The sequence below is a fragment of the Myxine glutinosa genome, chromosome 8 (assembly GCF_964187855.1).
Source record: "Myxine glutinosa chromosome 8, kmMyxGlut1.1, whole genome shotgun sequence".
Classification (NCBI taxonomy): Eukaryota; Metazoa; Chordata; class Myxini; order Myxiniformes; family Myxinidae; genus Myxine; species Myxine glutinosa.
Genome location: NC_136268.1, coordinates 140,144,293 through 140,163,568, shown reverse-complemented (window position 1 = coordinate 140,163,568; position 19,276 = coordinate 140,144,293). Strand labels below are relative to the sequence as shown.

At 45.5% G+C, this 19,276-nt stretch overlaps 1 protein-coding gene across 1 annotated transcript in view; it reads left to right on the top strand.

Annotated features, from left to right (window-relative positions):
• The window catches only part of LOC137432951 (sorbin and SH3 domain-containing protein 1), a 446,359-nt gene that overhangs the window by 206,870 nt on the left and 220,213 nt on the right, over window positions 1-19,276 (top strand). The window contains exons 10-11 of the mRNA XM_078783773.1: window positions 508-552; window positions 5,411-5,522. Coding sequence (XP_078639899.1) covers window positions 508-552; window positions 5,411-5,522 — 157 coding nt within the window. The remainder of the gene's footprint in view (window positions 1-507; window positions 553-5,410; window positions 5,523-19,276) is intronic.

The window sequence follows — 19,276 nt, the reverse complement described above, 5'->3', positions numbered from 1 at the left end:
GCAAAGGTAAGTCATTTTTTAATGGTCAGTTTGGTAAGCTCGAATATGGCCAAACGTGAAGTGCAGGACAAGCTGTTTCAGGTGAAACGTAGTCTAATTTTAAAGTATTTTTGGCCAATGTCTGAGTGGAAAGTTGGATACAACACACCCTGAACACTTTGGGGTACCACCTGTTGTTGGCAGTTGTGGTGTGGTGGGAGTGTGGAGTCGGGGGAGTCTCCGTATATTAAATTTTCGATTAAATGAGTAGTCCATGAAAAACATATGTTGGTCATAAGGAGACTCCACCATACATACGGGATTTTAACCTAGGATCCTAGCTCGTAGAATCAGGAGCTCAAATTAATTAACTCAAATTTATAAAATTGAAAGTATGAGGTTGTTACTTTTTACATTTTCAATTACTGAATATTATACCAACTCAACCATCATACATTTGCTTGAGGCCTCGTCATATTGTTTAAATTTTGAAACGACTTCCTTTTCTTTTCCTTTTTCCTTCCGCAGATGATGATGCTGAGGATGGTTCTACGCGTTGCACTCGGAGTACAAGTAAGATAGATATACTCATCAACATTGTTTCGAGGAAGTAAAATGGAATCAACTTTATGATCATCTTACAAGAGCATTAGTGTTTAATATCACCCATTGTAATTGGTTTGTCGATAGGTGCGAGCTGAGTCCACATGCAGATCTACTATCATATAGATTGCTTGTTCCAAGATATCACGTAATATACATGCCTCGGTGATCAGGCTCCAGCTTGTTAAATAATGTTCTCGCAGATGGATTGCTTGTTTGTTTTTGCAAAATGCCAGGCATGTTTTCACATTTTCACTTGACGGGCACACCGGATTCTTACACTGGCACACCCAAATGATGTTACATGTCTAATAGGTGAGCGCGTAAGCCAAATGTGAAATCACCTTCCTGATTGAGTAGCAATGGCTGCAATTTCCTCATTGGCTCATGAAGAACAAGTTATCGTGGCAACAGGATTTTTACCTAACATGACCTCTGTTCTGACCTTTGGCCTTTGACCCCATGACACCAAAATATAATCAGTTTATCTTTACCTAATTATACTACACTAGTCGGGTCACCTGTGGGAATCCCACGGGCATGGAGGTGTATTGTTGCTATTGGTGCAGCCGTTTTTGCGGTACCCGGGACAATAACGTTAGGCGGAAGTCCAAACCTGAAAATGCTGGAGACCAAAGCTGAAATTGGAAAAACAACATAGCCTATTTTACTCCAGGGGTCCCAGGATTACCGATCCAAAATTTCGTTGCGATCGGTTCAGCCGTTTTTGTGGTACCTGGGAACGGATGGACGGACGGACAGACAGACGGCGGACATTTGGTGAATTATAGTAAGATACATACCTGCACCAAGTTTGACTAAGAGCCCTTCAGCCTTTCTCAGGTTATCGCGGTAACGAAAACCTTTCACGGACACAGACAGACAGACGGACAGACGGACAGATGGACAGACATACAGACAACCTGAAAACCTAATGCCTCCGTCGACTTCGGCATAAAAATGAGTCAGTTACTTGTTTCAATTGTGAGTTTCCATCGAAAAAATATTCGGTCAGCTCCTGTTACTCGGCTGATCTTAATTGTTTAATTAAATCACCTGTTTCTGCTCACTTGGAGATATTTTTCATACTTTACTACCTATTCAAAGTAGTGGGCAGTCAATAAATTTAGAACTTTTAATTCACATTGAATGCAGCGCTTAGGATCATCGATATGGATTGCTTTCCAGGGAGCCATTTTTGATCCAACTTTCTGATTGGATTACTCACTGTAGGGTAGGGAAAACAGTGATTGGTAGTTGTTTTATAAAAACAAATTTCATTTTCAACTTTTATCTGAATTCATGGCTCTCTATGCATGCTAGAGTAGATAATGAGGATTTACTTAAGATAAATGTATTTTTAATGTCCTTTTTGGAGAGGAATTGAAGAATCGACTTAAATCATAATTGTAACATTAATGGCAGAAGAATGTGCGGAACATGCTTAACGTCTTAAAATCTCTTTAGATAATCCTAATAGCATCAATATGGCTCATAATGGACTTTCTGAACATAAACCTTCAAACACTTCATTGAATTGCCTTCAGGAATATTACTCATTTATAATCTCTCATTCATGCTCTTATTTTGTTCAATTATCATTATAATCATATTATTATGTAGAACATTATCACAGCACAACAACATTGTACAGCAGATCTGGCAAATGCAATGTGCTCTATCCCATGGACCTTCAGCGCAACCTGATTCGGTAAATCGACGTCAGAGTTTTCTCTGCACTTTTTTGAGTTAAGTTCAAAAGACATCTCAATAATACTATACATCAATTGACAGACTTCCAATAGCACATCAGGGATTTAAAAGTGACAATTATAGCAAGTTCAGGGATTTAAAAGTGACAATTATAGGAAGTGATGCAGTGCAGTGCATTGTTGCATGACATTTGTAACCCGGCTCTCAACACTCCATCCTGGGCCCAGTACTTCACAAAATCATTCCAGAAATTTATCTTGAGCTTCAGCACACTTCACAAGATGGAGCTTGTTGCCTGTAAATGCACTCCGAGTTGGATCGATAATGGTTCCATGATAAGGCATTTTTCCATTTCAGCGAGTCGGACAATCGGCAGCAGTGTTTAAAGTATGTCTGATCTTTGCCAGTCGATGGTTACGAGCGTGACTGTTATATATATATTGTGGGCTTGCTGGCTGCCCAAGTACCACCTGGATAATCAAATTGATTAGTTTCATTCATTTGTGTGCAGAATGTGGCTGCTGGTTGGCATAATTACAGGAAGAGCGTTTGTGCCGCTGATGCGTTATCCCTCTGTGGGTTAGAACAGGGATTCGGAAGAAGGCCAGGGTGCCAACATTAACTCACCTACTCGTTGCAATTGTAGGATCATTTATAACCAGCCTAATTTAAAGGTTAGAGCGTCCGCTTTGATTTTGGGAGATTGGCGGTTCAAACCCTGGCCGAGCCATACCAAATACTTTAAAAATGGTATGTGCTGCTTTCCTTGCTTGATGCCCAGGGATAGAGAGATAGGTCATTCAAAAGGGATAGAGCATGGACAAACTACCACAAGTTGGTAACAATAGGACAGGCTTTGATAGGCCTAATGGCCTCCTCCTGTGTCAAAGCTCCTTGTAAGGGAACTCATATTATTGTTACTAGTGAGGTACCCATGCTACGCACGGGTGGGAGGCCAGAAGCAAACAGACAATGCAGAAACGGCGAATGCTAAAGCATGAAACCAATAAATTCCACATTCCTGTAGCACCTTCAGTCGCACGTCAGACATGGACAGCAAGTTCGTGAAGGACTTCCATGAAAAACGTACCCGTTGGCAAACAAACGGGTACGTTTGTTCCATACCCAGTCAATGGCGAATCTGCATATGGCGATCCGCGAATTCACGTTTAGAAAGTAGAAACCGTCACGGCATTTCGTCATTCACTTGAACTCGATATTTATTTTTTCATTCCAAACAGCATAACTCCAATCACAAATGAAATAACATCTTACTATAATTCACCAAATGTCCGTCCGTCTGTCTGTCTGTCTGTCTGTCTGTCCATTCGAAGGTACCGCAAAAATGACTGAACCGATCGCAACGATATTTTGGGTGGTTAATCCTGGGATCCCCTGGAGTAAAATAGGCGATATTGTTTTTCCAATTTCAGCTTTAGTCTCCAGCATTCTCAGGTTTGGACTCCCGCATAACATTCACGTTCGCATAACGTTCATTGTGACGATGATTTCATTGTGACGATGTTGTTTTCCCGGGTGCCGCACAAACGGCTGCACCGATCGGACTCGGACAAAGACCTTTTATAAGGACATGGGTTGCATCCCTGCTTGAGAGAATTCCAACCCCCTCCTCGGCATCACAGCCGTCTCTTCAACTCACAATCCCACAAGATATGTGGAAAGGATGACCCAAAACCAATATAAACATCACTGAACATCATTCGTATATAAACATCAGTAAAAGTAAATAATGACCTCGGCCAAAGTTCAAACGATGTTTAATCTCCACATGAGAGAATTCCACATAGCTATTTGGGCGGTGTATATGCTAACAGATCGCTGTCTCCATCGATCTTTCCAAGGCCGTAACACATATCGGCTCAAAATCCTTTTAACTGTTGTTTTGGTAGTTTTTACAATGAAGGAAACACGTATCGGGAGTACATACGACATCGGGAGTACTAACTGCACGCGTCTTCAGTATCAAGCTTAAATCTCTCATGGCGGATCTGAAGAGCGGAATGCTTGGAGAAGTGGTGGGCTACTTCGGCATGAAGGAGGATCAGAAACGTGGACTCCCACACTGCCACATCCTGCTGATACTTGCTCCCGCATGACGTTATTTTCCCGGGTGCCGCACAAACGGCTGCACCGATCGAGATTTAACGGATGTTTATATAAATCGTTTAAAAGAAAAAAAGCCTTCAATTTCTGATATTTAGCCTTTTCATTTGGGCCTCCCAATTGAAGCCCTGCCCATAGGGCGGGTACCGTTGCTAGTTAATATAAAAAATAAACTTTCAACAACATTCGTGACATAATCAAATATTTAAATCCTGATGTGAAGTTCTGTACGGTTGGGTGAATACAATTACGAATTCAAAATCGTATTTGTATTCACTCAATTCCAATCATCAATTGATACTTTAACAAAACGATTAACACGATTAACGTTTAACAATTTAACATTACGATTGAATGATGGTTGTATTGGGATATTATCAAACCCATGCATTGCCGGCAGCTGTCCACTTCCGCATTCACGACAGGTTCATAATTCTCATTAAAATCTAAACAGTATTTGTAGAATTTCAATAAAAGCCACATCACTGTTCATATCGGTAAATATTATTCCATCGTGTTTGGAAAAACTGGAAAATTGGAAAACTTGGAAAAATTGGAAAAACAATATAGCCTATTTTACTCCAGGGGGTCCCAGGAATACCCACCCAAAATATCGTTGCGATCGGTTGAGCCATTTTTGCGGTACCTTCGAACGGACAGACGAACATTTGGTGAATTATAGTAAGATTATTAATGTCCACCAACAACCAGTGCTGGTAGACAGATTCTCTGGCTTACATCCTTTAGACACATGCACTGGTGCTTGGATTGGAGCTAGGCCTGGTTTCAAACCCAGGTTAGACAGATGGAATATGTGGCACAAACCTCAAAACTCATGTTGTTTCGCGTTATATGTTGTAGGGCCCAAAGTGTATGTTGAGCATGGAATCTCCCTTAAGGAATTATTGATTGTGTTTCGATTTAAATTGTTAAGTTAGCTCGAAGAACTTGTGTTGTTTTGACTAAGAACTTGTGTTGTTTTGACCTGTAGGTTCTGCCACATTCCTCTCCAGTGGATTTGATTCTGCAGCACCACCCGAGGCAACCAGCGGGCGCTCTTCCACTCTGCCGGCACGCATCTCCATCCGCACAGCTACGCAGAGGTTTGTAGTAAAAGAAATACATCACCGGCCATTTTACCCAAACAAATGTAAAGTTGAGCATTTACATGACATGTCATTCACAAGGATTTCCGTGTGGCTAATCGAGGCAGCATGTCAGTTCATCGGATGTTTGCCACTAAAATGGTCTACCCATAGCTTTGCTTCTTTAAAAAGTTCGATATAGTTTGATCGAAAGTTTGGTTGAGAACGACAAACGATCACACAGAATCTGCCAAACACCTTTGGACCTTTGGACATTTACTCTGGCTTCCTGCACGTTTACTCTGGCTGCCTGCACGTTTACTCTGGCCTAATCCTCCTTTATTCTTGGTAGCATGCAAACATATTTAGAGGAAATTTATTTGAACAATAAAGTGTGCATCGTGTAAAGCAAAGTACATTTCATCGAATCTGCAGCTGCTGCTTCCACCTCATTAAAGCTCAGTTTTCCGAACCGGGTTCGCCGTGTTTTTCTGTTATACCCACGTTCCTGTGTTGTCTGTTTGTGTTTCCGTCCCACTTCCGTGTTAAATCATACCTTGTTGTGCTGTATTGGTCGAATTCGTTTTGGTGGTCTTCAAGGCCGACTTTCGATGCTCCTCGGACAACAACTGTGAAAAATCTGTGTCCCTTTTGCCTCCCTCCGTATTTCTCTTTTTGCTTCTTTATTCCCAAACATTGTATCTCCTCAACGTTATCCTATGTCCCCTCCTCGCTTCAAAAATATATTGGTTCACGAGTTATCAAACAGAGTGACCACTATATTCGTCATGTGTGTGCGTCTGTCTGTGTGTGTGTCTGTCTGTCCGCAGCATAACTACCTGATGATATCATCCGATCTTGATGAAACTTGGGTGGGAGGTTGATATCATGATCTAGTTGTGTCCTGCCTAGAGTGGGCGTATTGCGCCCAGTGTGGGCGGAGCCATGCCCGAAAAAGATGTCTTTTTAGAGGGTAATCGAGTTCAAGCTACATCTTCTCCGAGGGAGTTGGTGGAATCTGACAGGGGTTTCGGTATTTGGTTCGACCAATGTCATGTGCCTAGCCCCACGGAGCTCGATTTTTCATTTTCGCCCCAAGGTCAAAGTCACAAGGTCACGAAATTTAGAAAAGTCAATTTTTGATGGTTTTATTACATTGTTCGCTTCCTGATAGGGTGAAATGTCGTACATGATCTTATATTATCACATACATCATGAAATACAAGTTTTCCAACAAATTTCAGAATCTTCGACCTTTGACCTTTGAAGGTCACAAAGGTCAAATTTTCAAAGTTGTCGGAATGGAACCGAATTTTCGGTATTGTGCAGCTAACTAACCTCATAACTGATTATACATTATTTTCTATCTCATTTCAAGGTCAGTAACCTTCGTTTTGACATTTCAAAGTCACAAAGGTCAAATTTTCAAAGTTGTCAGAATCGAACCGAATTTTCGGTATTGTGTAACTATCTTGTCTCATAACAGATAATACATTCCTATTTATATATTTTCAATGTCGGTTTTGACCTTTGTCATTGAATACCGCTCACTCGTGAACCATCGTCATCTCCTGACTTGTATATTATATTTTCACTCAACAACAATCTCAATCCATTTTAATTCCTGCCTGCACTTCCTGTTCTCTATTCTTTTTTCTCCCTTTTCTCAATATCTCCAAACTGAATCTTCCTTGACTATACAGGTTTCTTCCTTGAAAAGCATTTTTAAACATTTAAAAACGCTTCACTTTCCTTATTTCTCCGTCAGGAGTATCCACACATGTTCTTCGTCTTCACCACGATACAGTTCTCTACTTTTTCTATTCTTCTTCTTCTTCACAATATTATTTTCCAAAACTGTCTGTCAGCTGGGTGTTGGTACCTCTCTCAACAGCCATGGCACTTCAGTGAAGGACTTCTGTGACTCCATGGGACTATCACAATCTGTGAACTTTCCAACCTGGATTTCTCCCAATGGCAAATCCTCCCTTCTGGACTTGGTGATGGCTATAACTTCCTTGCAAATGTCTCCTGCTCTTCCTCTGCTGCAATTGGTTCATCTGATCATATGCTTGTGAGAGACAACATCTCTCATGCTATTCTCAGAGAGATGCCTCTGCACCGGTGAGTCTGGAATTTCACTCAAGCTCTTTGGCAAGGACTGCAAGAAGCAGTCTCTATTCAGGACTGAGATCTCCCATATCTACTTCCTGTGATGCGCCTTTCGTAAGTTTGGCTCTGTATCTTTTGCACCTGAAAAGGTGGAGAGGTTTCTGACAAACCTCGACTCTTATTCTACAACTGGACTGGACAGCATCAGCTCACATGTCCTAAAAATCTGCTCGGGTGCTCTTGCACATCCTCTTTTAGCTCCTATCTTCCTGCCATTTGCCCGAGGTCATCTTCCATCTGCTTGGAAATGTGCCAACATCACAAAAAACGGATCCACTTAACCACAGACCAATTACGAGTAGCTTATTTCCAATCATCAGAAAGGTCATGGAATGGATTACTCTCTTCCTCTACTCTCATAGCCAACATGTGGCTCTCAACGAAATCCTTTCATCTCCTGCCCCTGTCAAGGCTGGAGTGCCTCAAGTCAGTGTTCTCGGCCCAGTCTTATTTTTAATCCAAATCAACGATCTCTATGACTCTCTGGAAAATCCCCTTTATCGATTTGCTGGTGATTGCACTCCCTGTCGAGACATCTCTCATCCTTCAGACAGATAGGCTGTACCCTCTTCCCTCTCCTCAGACCTTGACAAAATTACAAGCTGGTCAAACATTTGGAATATGTCTTTCAATCCTGGCAAATCTCACATTCTCTTTCTCCGAAAACGACCGTCGAGCAAACGGCCCATCTCTTTTCTTACCAATCCTCTTGAAGTTCAGTCACTCAAACTCCTGGGTCTCAATATCGGCCATGATCTTTGGCCTCCAAAGCCCGTTGCGGACTGGGCATCTTGCATCATACAAAGTCCTTCCTTGGCAAACCTGAACTCCTGTCCACCTCCAAGGCATTCATCCACAGCTTGATAGAGCACTGCTCTCCCCTTTGGGCTGGCGTCCCTGCCTCACACCTTGTTCAGCGTGACACCTTGAAAACCAAGGACTTCGAGATTATTGGAATCTGCCACGCTGAAGTTGAGTCTATGGGCATATTACTTCCCTCATTGCAGACAGGTCAGTGGTCTCTCTGTCTTTGACCACCTTTCTGGTCTTACACCCACTGCCCTTTCCGTGACAACACCTCCCACCCCCCCCCCCCCCCCCGCCCCAACCAAGATTTTGCAGGGCACACATGGAACACCTTCAATCCCCTTCTGGTGAAACTCCCAAAATCCATAATCACTGCTCACTTCACCCATTTCTTCCTCTTTTTCATATCTTTAGAACCAACTTCCACATTCTCTTCGATCTCACTCCCCCAACAGGTCGAAACACGTACCCCAAAACAACCATGTGCACACCATGTCTGCCTACTCACACCAAGCACCTGTTCCTGTCTATTCTCATTACTTTGCGATACTTATCTAATTATATTTCCCGATCGAATCGCCTCAAGGGAATGTAAGTTTAGAATAGGAGCACCATGGTGTCCGATGGAGTTCCCCCGTGGGAGCACGATGGTGTTTTTATGATGTGACTTCCATATAAACTTGTGGAATCTTACAAACAGCTGAATACAAACACAGTGGTATCTCATATGCAAGCACGAAATTGCTGTATGCTTTTACCTTATTGTACGTCCCATGCCATCATCTTGGTGTCTTATGCAAACACCAATAGAAGATTGAAGAGCTATTTATATAAGGGTTTAAATTGATCACCTGCCTTACTCCTAGTACTCTTCCTGGCATACAATTCCACAAACCTCCTGCTCTCTTGAATAAAAAAAAACAACAATCGTGCCTCATCTCGGTTCGAGTTCATATTTTCTTTATCTTCAGGCTATATGCTCTTGAGTCTTAGTTATCGTCACTATTCATCCTTGGAGCCATTCTTGATGCTCAATGCTGAACACTATCTAATGTAGTTAATGCAGTTTCTATAATATGGCAATCTATCAATTTAAATGTAATATTCAAAATTCAGCCAAACTATAGAATCTATACAATGCTATCACTACTCCTCTGGCTTAAATATAATGCTTCTCCTTATATCGGCATCATTTAATGTACAATTTGCTGCTTCTGGCAATTAATTAAATTGAGGTTAATAAAATTGGGTTTTTCATGGCTTATTGTATGGAAGTGATGTGTATGAGGGCATTAAAGTAGATTCCCACAGCTTTTATCAAAGAAATCAATCGGAGCTTTAATAGTGAACGAGAAACACCAACTTGCTTTGCATTGGCAAGTTGTTGCCCCCCCCCCCCCCTCCATCTACATACAGCGTCCTTGCTGTAGGAGGGGGAGGGGTGGTGGAGACGACTTGCCATTCAATTGACTCTGGGTACTTCGAACACGTATGCGAAATTCGGTGGAGATCGGGCCAGCCCTGTATTTAGTCTCTCCCTGAATGGGTTGCGACACTATTTTGCAATGCGTGTGTGTGTGTGTGTGTGTGTGTGTGTGTGTGTGTGTGTGTGTGTGTGTGTGTGTGTGTGTGTGTGTGTGTGTGTGTGTGTGTGTGTGTGTGTGTGTGTGTGTGTGTGTGTACGTGTGTGTGCATGCATGCTCATGTGCTAGTGTCCACATCTATATCTTTTCGGTTTAAAATTATTTCTCTCTACAACCGCTTGTCCGATAAATTTGAAACTCTAAACATAGGAGGGACTCCCCATGGATAATGTTTCATTGAAAACTCTGATGTCATAGGTCACATGTTATGGCAGCCATATTGGTTTAAAGGAAATAAAATTGGTCATCATCTCCATATTCAAATCATTCATTCATCATCTCCATACACAGCACCACTGTGTGTGGTTGTCTGCGACATAAGGGTGAAAGGTGCGAGGAGAGCTCGGCGGGTGAAGTACCAACCGAGAATGAAGGTGTGGAGGTTGAAAGAGGTGACAGTGAGGGAGGCATTAAAAGAGAGGCTGCGAATGGTGGAAGCTGATGTGGTTGAGCTTGAAAGTGGTTGGATGTCAATGAAAGCTAGTCTGTTGGGAGCCGTTGGTGAGGTATGTGGATGGACAAAAGGACCACCGAGGCACTCGGAAACATGGTGGTGGGATGATGAAGTTGGAAAGAAGATTGACGAGAAGAGGAAGAAGTTCAATGAGTGGCAGAAGGCGAAGGGTATGGGGGCAGAAAAGGCAGAGCATGAAAGTTATAAGGCAGCCAAGAAGGCTGCAAAGAAAGAGGTAGCAAAGGCACAGGAGGTATGTAGGAAAATGTTCGGAGAACGCTTGTATTAGGAAGAGGGTCAGAGAGCGGTATTCAGGATTGCAAAGCAGATAGCGAAAGAGAGGTGAGATGTGATGGGGGTGAGTTGCTTGAAGGATGAAGTGGGATAAATCGTTGTGGACCCAGATGGAATTAAAGGAAGATGGAAGAGATATATGGAAATACTGTTGAATGCAGAGAATGAATGGGATGGCAACATAGAGAGTAACCCAGTTTTAGGACCGGCAGAGAAGATAACCGAGAAGGAACTTGAGGAAGCGATAAAAGCAATGAAGAGTAGAAAAGCGGGAGGGCCGACGGGAGTTGTGGGAGATATGTTGAAGGCAGCGGGAAATTGGGGTGTGAAGAGAATGACAGAGATCTGCAATCTGGTGGTGAAAGAAGGCCGCATTCCAGTGGATTGGGAACTGAGTACCCTCGTCCCTCTATACAAGGGGAAAGGTGACCCTCTGGACTGTGGCTCGTATCGAGCGATAAAGTTATTGGAGCATGGAATGAAGGTATTGGAAAGTGTGTTGGAGATGAGGATAAGGAAGAAAGTGAAGATTGACAAAATGCAGTTTGGATTTATGCCAGGAAGAGGAATGACAGATGCTCTTTTTATTGTGAGGCAGTTGCAGGAGAAGTATATAGAGAAGAGGGAGAAGTTGTTTCTTGGGTTTGGTGATCTGGAGAAAGCATTCGATAGGGCTCCACATGAAGTAGTGACATGGGCATTGAGGAAGTTAGGAGTGGAGGAATGGTTGATCAGAGTAGTGATGGCAATGTACAAAAGAGCGCGCACAGCTGTAAGGACGAAGGACGGGAACAGTGGTGAGTTTGAGGTGAAGGTGGGAGTGCATCAGGGGTCGGTACTAAGTCCACTACTATTTGTAGCTGTGACGGAGGTCCTGGCTCAGAACGTAAAGGAGGGTTTACCGTGGGAGTTGTTGTATGCAGATGATCTGGTATTGATTGCAGAAAGTATGGATGGACTGAAGGAGAAGATGAACAAGTGGATGGAATGTATGGAGACAAAAGGTCTGAAGGTGAATATCGGAAAAACGAAGGTGATGGCAATTGGTAAAGCATGTGGTGAGGTGGAAAGAACTGGGAAGTGGCCGTGTGCTGTGTGCAGGAAGGGTGTCGGAGTGAATTCCATTCAATGTACAATATGCGCTGAGTGGGTTCATCAAAAATGTAGTGGTTTGAGAGGGTCATTAACCAGTGTGGCAGCTACATTCAAGTGTAAGGTGTGCACAGAGGGAGCTGCAGATGGAGGAAATGCTGAGTTGGATCTTGGAGATGACGTGAAGCTGGAAGGTGTGAAAACATTTTGTTACCTTGGAGACATGCTGAATGGAGAAGGCGGATCAGACTCGGCAACGGTTGCTCGAGTGAGATGTGCATGGAAGAAGTTTCGGGAACTGAGTGGCGTCCTGACGAGGAGGGGAGTGTCATTGAAGCTGAAGGGAAAGGTGTATGCTGCATGTGTGAGAAGTGTTATGATTTATGGGAGTGAGACATGGGTAATGAACGTAGAGCAGCAACGAATGCTGGAAAGGGTGGAAATGCGAATGGTTCGGTGGATGTGCGGAGTATCGTTGAGAGAGAGGAAGACAAATGATGAATTGCGAAAGATGATGGGAATAGAGCCTGTGATGGATGCTGTGAAGAGAAACAGGTTGAGATGGTTTGGTCATGTGTTGAGGAAGGATGAAAGTGACTGGTTGAGAAGAGTGATGGAAATGAATGTAGAAGGAAGTAGAGGACGGGGAAGACCGAGAAAGACTTGGCTAAACATGGTCGAAGAAGAAATGCGGGCAAGGGCGTTAACAAGGGGAGATGCAGAAAATAGGGGAAAATGGAGAACATTGTCATGGGGACCGCAAGGCTAAACCCCGCTCTTGCAGGGAAAATGGCCTTAAAATGCCTGTTGTTGTTGTTGTATCATCTCCAAAACTGCTCAACAAAAACAATTGAAACTTGGCATATGTCATAAATTCCCAATGGGGTATATAGGGTGATGACGATGGCATCATTGGTGAAGTGGTATTCCAGCCATAATTGGTTGAATTTAAATCCTTGTCTGAAAAATCTGAGACTTTATATATATATATATACGTATATATCTGATCTACAACCCAATATGAGTGAAGAGTTAAATTTATGTCATCAGTCACATTGTCTGGTGGCCATATTGGATTGAAAATAAAAACGTTTAAAAATATATTCTTCTCCAGAACCGCTTATCAGATCGATGCAAAACTTTATACGTATGTTCGACTAACCATGAGGAATAAAGTTTGAAAATATTCCATATTCATCTTCATTGATGCAATTTAGCCTTAACGTGCACAAAAATGGTGGTTAAATATGCCAATAATTATTCAATCATCAATAAAGCTACAGAAAATGCCAATGGATATAACATAAAAGGGTGCATGGATGATACGGGTATGTGGGCCATAATAGTAGCGTGTTCAGTTAACGATGATAATTTTGTTCAGAATGAGCACGCGTGGTGAGACTATGCACTCTGAGTGCTGTTTTAGTTTCCTATGGTTTTCCGATGTACATACATACATAATGTTGCGAATATGGAATTTGGCCTCCATATCCGCTTGTAAATATTCCCCTATTTTCTCTAATACTCCCCAACTTTCCCCAGTCCCCCATTCCCTAGTCCCATTGCATGTAAATAACAATCAGTAGAGCCGACCTTCCCCTTATTCCCCCATTAAATGTCGTGCCCAGGTCCACCGCACCACACGTAGACAACTTTCGGACATCTTCCTAGTTATTCTTATTCTATGTCAGTTAAGGCCTCGTCTCCATTAATTATGACTCTTCGTTGCACCAGAATGTGATTATATGGCATCAGTAGTGAGTTTAGGACCTTTCCCATACCTCCTCCCATCTTCTTCCCCAAACAACAACAATAACAACAACTACAACAACAATTACAACAACAACAGAGGGGATGGCGGCGGAGCGGGGGAGGATGCGTCCTCACACCGGCTCGATTAGCTCCAGACCATGCGCTCCACGGGGTTACCCCGAAGGGGCTGGCTGTCAGCTCCTCGTCGGGGGCGGAGCCAGTAACCCCCCCGCACGCACCCAATGAGAAGCAGCGTGCCGATTCCACGAGGCGGAGCTAACGAGCCGAGGGCGTGTCACTCCCCGCCGGATATACGCAGCCGCTTGCCGGACGTGACGTCAGATTCGCCCCCAGCTGGAGAAAGACGGACCTGCGAGCGCTGAAACAGATGCGCCTGAGTTTGGAGAGGCCTGAGAAAGAACGTCACCTCTGAGCGCTGCGACGAGACCTCCCCGCATCTCTGGACCGAACCGTGTACCCTGCTTTGAGCCAAGAGTGCACCTTGAGCCATCGCGACCTGCCTTTCCTTTTCATCAACCCCCGTGTGAGTCAGCATTTTGTCCCGTGTGTCTGTCGTCTGTCCGGGGTTAATATAAGAGTGTGTCTAAGTGCCTGTCTTCCTGTAATATACCTCTAGCCCCTGTAATCTAACCTTTTTCCGTACGAATATACTTGAGAATCGAAACGTTGGTGTCGTATTGTGTGATTGTGATCCAGCCGGGTGTCTTCTTTTTCTTATTGAGCCAGCATCGCGCGACTTCGTCAACGTCGAGTATAGTCGGGTAATTTGTGCGGACACGACGGCCATTCCGCTCGGCCCACTTTAACACCAAAGTCGTGTCTGTAACAATTGGTGTCGGGAGTGAGATTCGAGGCCCGACCAAATTTTGAAGAAAAAAAAAAAACGAATAGGAAAAAAAAAAAAAAATTTGGTCAAAATTTGGAGCGGCCGAAATTTGTTTTGTTTTACGAAACTCGAATTTTGCAAGTCGCGCTATGGCGGATCAAGACGGCTGGGGTCCGGTAGGGGAGAGTGAGGCAGGGTCGGTCCAGGACCAAATTGAGGGACGTGAGGAGAGCGAAGCAGCGAGGGTAGCAGACGCGCAAAATGGCGCCTCGCTGGTCACCGCGCCCGCGACCGTGGCAGCGCCCCTGGTGGATCCGAACCTTTTTATGTTGCAAATGAGGGCCCTTATGGAACGAATGGGAGACCAAATTGTGGGAATGAGGGCTCAGGGTGAGCGATTAGAGGGCCAAATGGGGGTAATGGGAAACCAAATGGGGGTAATGAGGGACGAAGCGAGGGGTACCGGTGAGAAGTTAGACAATAATTTTGAGGAGTTAGACAAGAAAATTGGGAAGTTAGACAATAATTTTGAGGAGTTAGACAAGAAAATTGGGAAGTTAGACAATAATTTTGAGGGGTTAGACAACGGGATAAAAGAAGTGAAAAATGGGTTAACGGGGGTAGAAAACAGAATGGCCGCTCAAGAGAATCAAATGGAAGGGATGCAAAAGGGGTTAGAGGGGTTAGAAAACAGTATGGAAGGCAAATTGAGGGACATGAGGGACCAAGCGGAAAGGGAAGTTAAACAAATGGAGCAGCAGATAGAGGGGGTCAGAATGGGGGTAGAAACCAAGCTGGATGCTCACAGGGAGGAAATGGAGCAGATGAGGGTGGCATCTGGGCAGGAGATGCAAGTGATGGGAGAGGAGATCAGAAGAGGAGTGAGTGAGGAGGTCGGAGGAGTGCGCGAGGAGGTGAGGCACTGTAAGGAGCACATGGAGAAGGAGGTGAGAAAGGGGACTGTAAAGTTACAAGGGGGCATAGAGGACCTGACGCAGGAGGTGGAACAGCTGACGGAGGGACAAAAAGGACTAACGGAGCAGGTTCAAAGGAACACTGCGGTATTAGGAGGGTTAAAAGCGACACAAAACGACATAAAAAACGACTTGATAGCGACAAAGAGGGAATGTCAGATGGTACGTGAGGGACTGACAACGAGGCTGGACGAGGTGATAGAGGTAATGGAGACGAAGGACCGGCAGGTGAGGACGCACCTGGAAACGGTCAAGGTAGCCTTAGAGGATGAGCTTGAGGAGACGTACCGGGGAATAAAAGAGGTGAGGCACAAATTAGAAGAAGTGGAAGAAGGGGTGAGCGAAATTAAGAAGCGACGGAGAGGGGATAACAAAGAGATAAAAGAGGAGATAAAAGAATTGGTCCAAAGTCTGTGTTTGGATCGTGATGTGCTCGTTAACCGGATGAGGGATTCGCAGGTGATGGAGGAGAAGCGAAGAGGAAGAGGACCCGGTGTAAGTGGTGACCAATATGGTCGTGCGTATGATGCGCCAGGTGATTTAATAAGCTTGGGGGTCGAGATAGACCCGGGTGTTCGTGAGAGGCCACTGGTGAAGTGTGCGACAGGTCTGGTGTGCGAAAGAGGAGGTGTGCGAGAAAGTCCGACTCTGGGGTGTGTGAGGAAAAAGTGCGTGCCAAGGAGTGAGGGTGCTGGCGAGAGTGAGTCGGTCGTAGCGCGTGTGCGAGGGAGCACATGGAAGCGTGGTGTGGTGAGTGTTACAGAGGGTGTGACGGGAGAGTGTGCGCGAGAAAGGTGTGTGACGGACAGGTGCATGAGGAAAGAGTGCGCTGTCAGAAGTAAGGAAGAGTGTCCACCTGTGGTGAGTGTTACAGAGGGTGTAACGGGAGAGTGTGCGCGAGAAAGGTGTGTGACGGACAGGTGCATGAGGAAAGAGTGTGCTGTCAAGAGTAAGGGTGAGTGCGCTGTCAGGAATGGAGGTGAAAGTAGTGAGAGTGACATGGAGCGTGAGTTAGTTGTGACAGGTGAGCGAGGATGTACACCTGGGATGGAAGGATGCACACCTGGAATGGTAGAGCGTGAGTGGGAATGCACGCTGGAGTTGGTGGTGAGGCACGTGGTTGGGTGTGCGAATGAGGGCACACCTGTGATTGTCACAGAGGAGGTGACCGAGGAGGGGGCGCGAAGAGGTGTATTGGTGAGGTGTGCTACCAACGAGTGTGTGCCAAAGTGTTCGGTGGTCAGGTGTGTGACCAAGGCGGTGAGTGGAATGGGTGTACCTGGGTGTGTAAGGAACGGTACGAGGAGCATGGGCACAGCTGGATGTGTGAGAAAGGAGCGGGCTTCGGGGTGTAAGCATGCAGGTGAAGCATCGACGTTAGACGGGGTAGAGTTTAGAACGACTTATAGCCGAATCGGGCCCTCGGTGCGTGCCGGGCCTCGCTTTGAACGGCCGCGTCCGTGCTCCACTAGGCGGAGCGGGCGGCTGGATAGGAAGGGTCGTCATGGCAACCACGTTTTGTTGAGACGTGCCGGCAGGTCGAGATCGGGACATTGGATGGCTCCACGCCGAGGTGATGCGTGGGATCTCGGCCCGGGTAAGCCCCCGTCCCTGCCCCGAATGCCGGACGCATCCAGCCGCTGGCACAAAACAACCAGCATCCATTGCTTGGCTTTACGAAGCCGGGCTTTGGACAGGGATTGGTGCACCGAGAGGTATTAGTGAGTCGACTGGGTGATGAGGTTAGTGTTTTGGACCCAAAATTAGAGAAAAACAAAATTTGATGATTGGCAAGGGATTGGCAGAGGATTGGCAGAGTGATGATTGGTAATGGTACAGTGATTGGCAGATGATTGGCAAATTTTTGATTTGTTGAAATTTGATGTGCAAAATTGGTAGTGAGAGGCCCCCGATGTGGTGGGATGGCATCCTTGCCACCCTTCCCATGTGGGGGGGCAAAGGAGCAATAGCTTATGGGGTGTATGGCAGTGAAAACTAGCCCGGGTGGGTTAGGATATGGTGTGTAGGGATCTAGAAGAGATTGACATTAGGTAACGTTAAGATTAGTTAGTGACTGATACCTGTAGTGGGGACGCAGGTAGATTAGTGTGGATTATAATGACGAGGGAGCGCAATAGTTAAAGGGACGACTGGGAAGCGCAAGTTTCAGAAGGGAGTAGTTAGCTGAGATGATGCCGTGTGTGTGAGAATTGAACAGGTGTGATTGCACAGGTGTGCAACTGGACAGGTGTGTGGAGCCGTGTATGAGTAGTGAGTGTGTGGATCAGCGCGAATGCGCTTGGGGAGAGAAGGGTGCAGGTGGCACCAGGTGTGAGAGCACAGGTGTGCAGGTACAGGTGTGTGGAGAGAGTTGGAGTGAGTGGTACGGAGTGGTGTGCATGGTGCGAAGGTGTGGATGGGGGAAGAGTGGACCCCTTTCACGAGCACCCGGGGCGGGTAGTGTAAGTGTTAGGTAGAGGGTGCAGGTAAATTGTGGTTGGATATTGGCATTTGTGGTGCGGTTGCAGAATGGTGTTGTGGATGGGTGCATTAGTGTTGTGGAAATGGCTGGGCGTGTAGCCTGTTAGTGTGTGTAGTTGGTTGGGCACTCCACCACTGTGAGGATGTCGGCCAGGTGAGGCCGCAGGTGGGCTCTGGGAGCCGGTAGAGTTGTGGATGGGGCCCGAGGATCCGGAGGATGGACCCGGGTAGCCCAGTGCCAGAGAGGGCACCGAGTGGGGAGAGTGCCAGAGGGCCTTCCCCAGGTAGTTAGGTTAGGGCAAGGAGCAGGTAAGCTCGGAGGCAACTGCAGTGGTGGAGGTGTGCAGGTGGGTAGACCCACTGGGAGAGGTACACGCCACAGCCCAGAAATTGTACGAGGGCACCGGGAGATGAATCGGGGGAGTGAGACCCCAAATTGAAAAGCACCACAGTTTGGCCAATGGGAATTGGTTTTTAGAACCCATAGTGTAAGAGGGCCAATGGTTTGGCCGGAGAAAGACCCCGGGTAGTGTAAAGTTGTTAAAGTCATTTAGGAAATAGTTAGGATTGATGAACCTGTCGCACCATACGCAGCCACTTACCTGTGGTGATGATGATGACTCCACACCTGTGTTTTCTTTGGTTGTGTTGCAGAAATGAGAATTGCTGTGAGGATTTGTGAGACGCATCACGACGTGGATGAGACATTGGGGTGATTCCATCTCTCCCTCCCTAGGAGGGACTGATGATGAATTGGTAATGGCAAATTTTGATGTTGAGTTGAAAATGGCAAATTTTGATGAGAGTTGAAAATGGCAAATTTGATTGGTTAGGAGGGAGAGAAGACGAATTTGGTTTATGGGAGGAACGGGGAAGACAGTAGGGATGTTTGTCGATTTGTAAAGTAGATGTTTATGGGTAGTGTTGTGTTTTGTGGATACAGTAAGGGGTAAGGGAGGGGCCATGTAGGTTACCTGGTGGGGGGGGGGGGGCGTACGATAGGAACGTACCTGTCTCACCTGGTTCCCATGTGCCCCCAGTGTGCATCACCTTACATTGCGTGCACTTTTGCGCCCTTACCACCTTACTCACTTGTTTCTTCTTTTGTCTCCCACCTCCGAGGATCTGGCTTTGGGGTAGAGAGAGAGGAGAGAGAGGTGCTGGCTGCGCAGTTGTGGGCCTGCACTTTCGCTGTTTGCTGCCGGGATCGATACACCATATGGACCGCAATGTTTGTGGCCACCCACAATGGACCG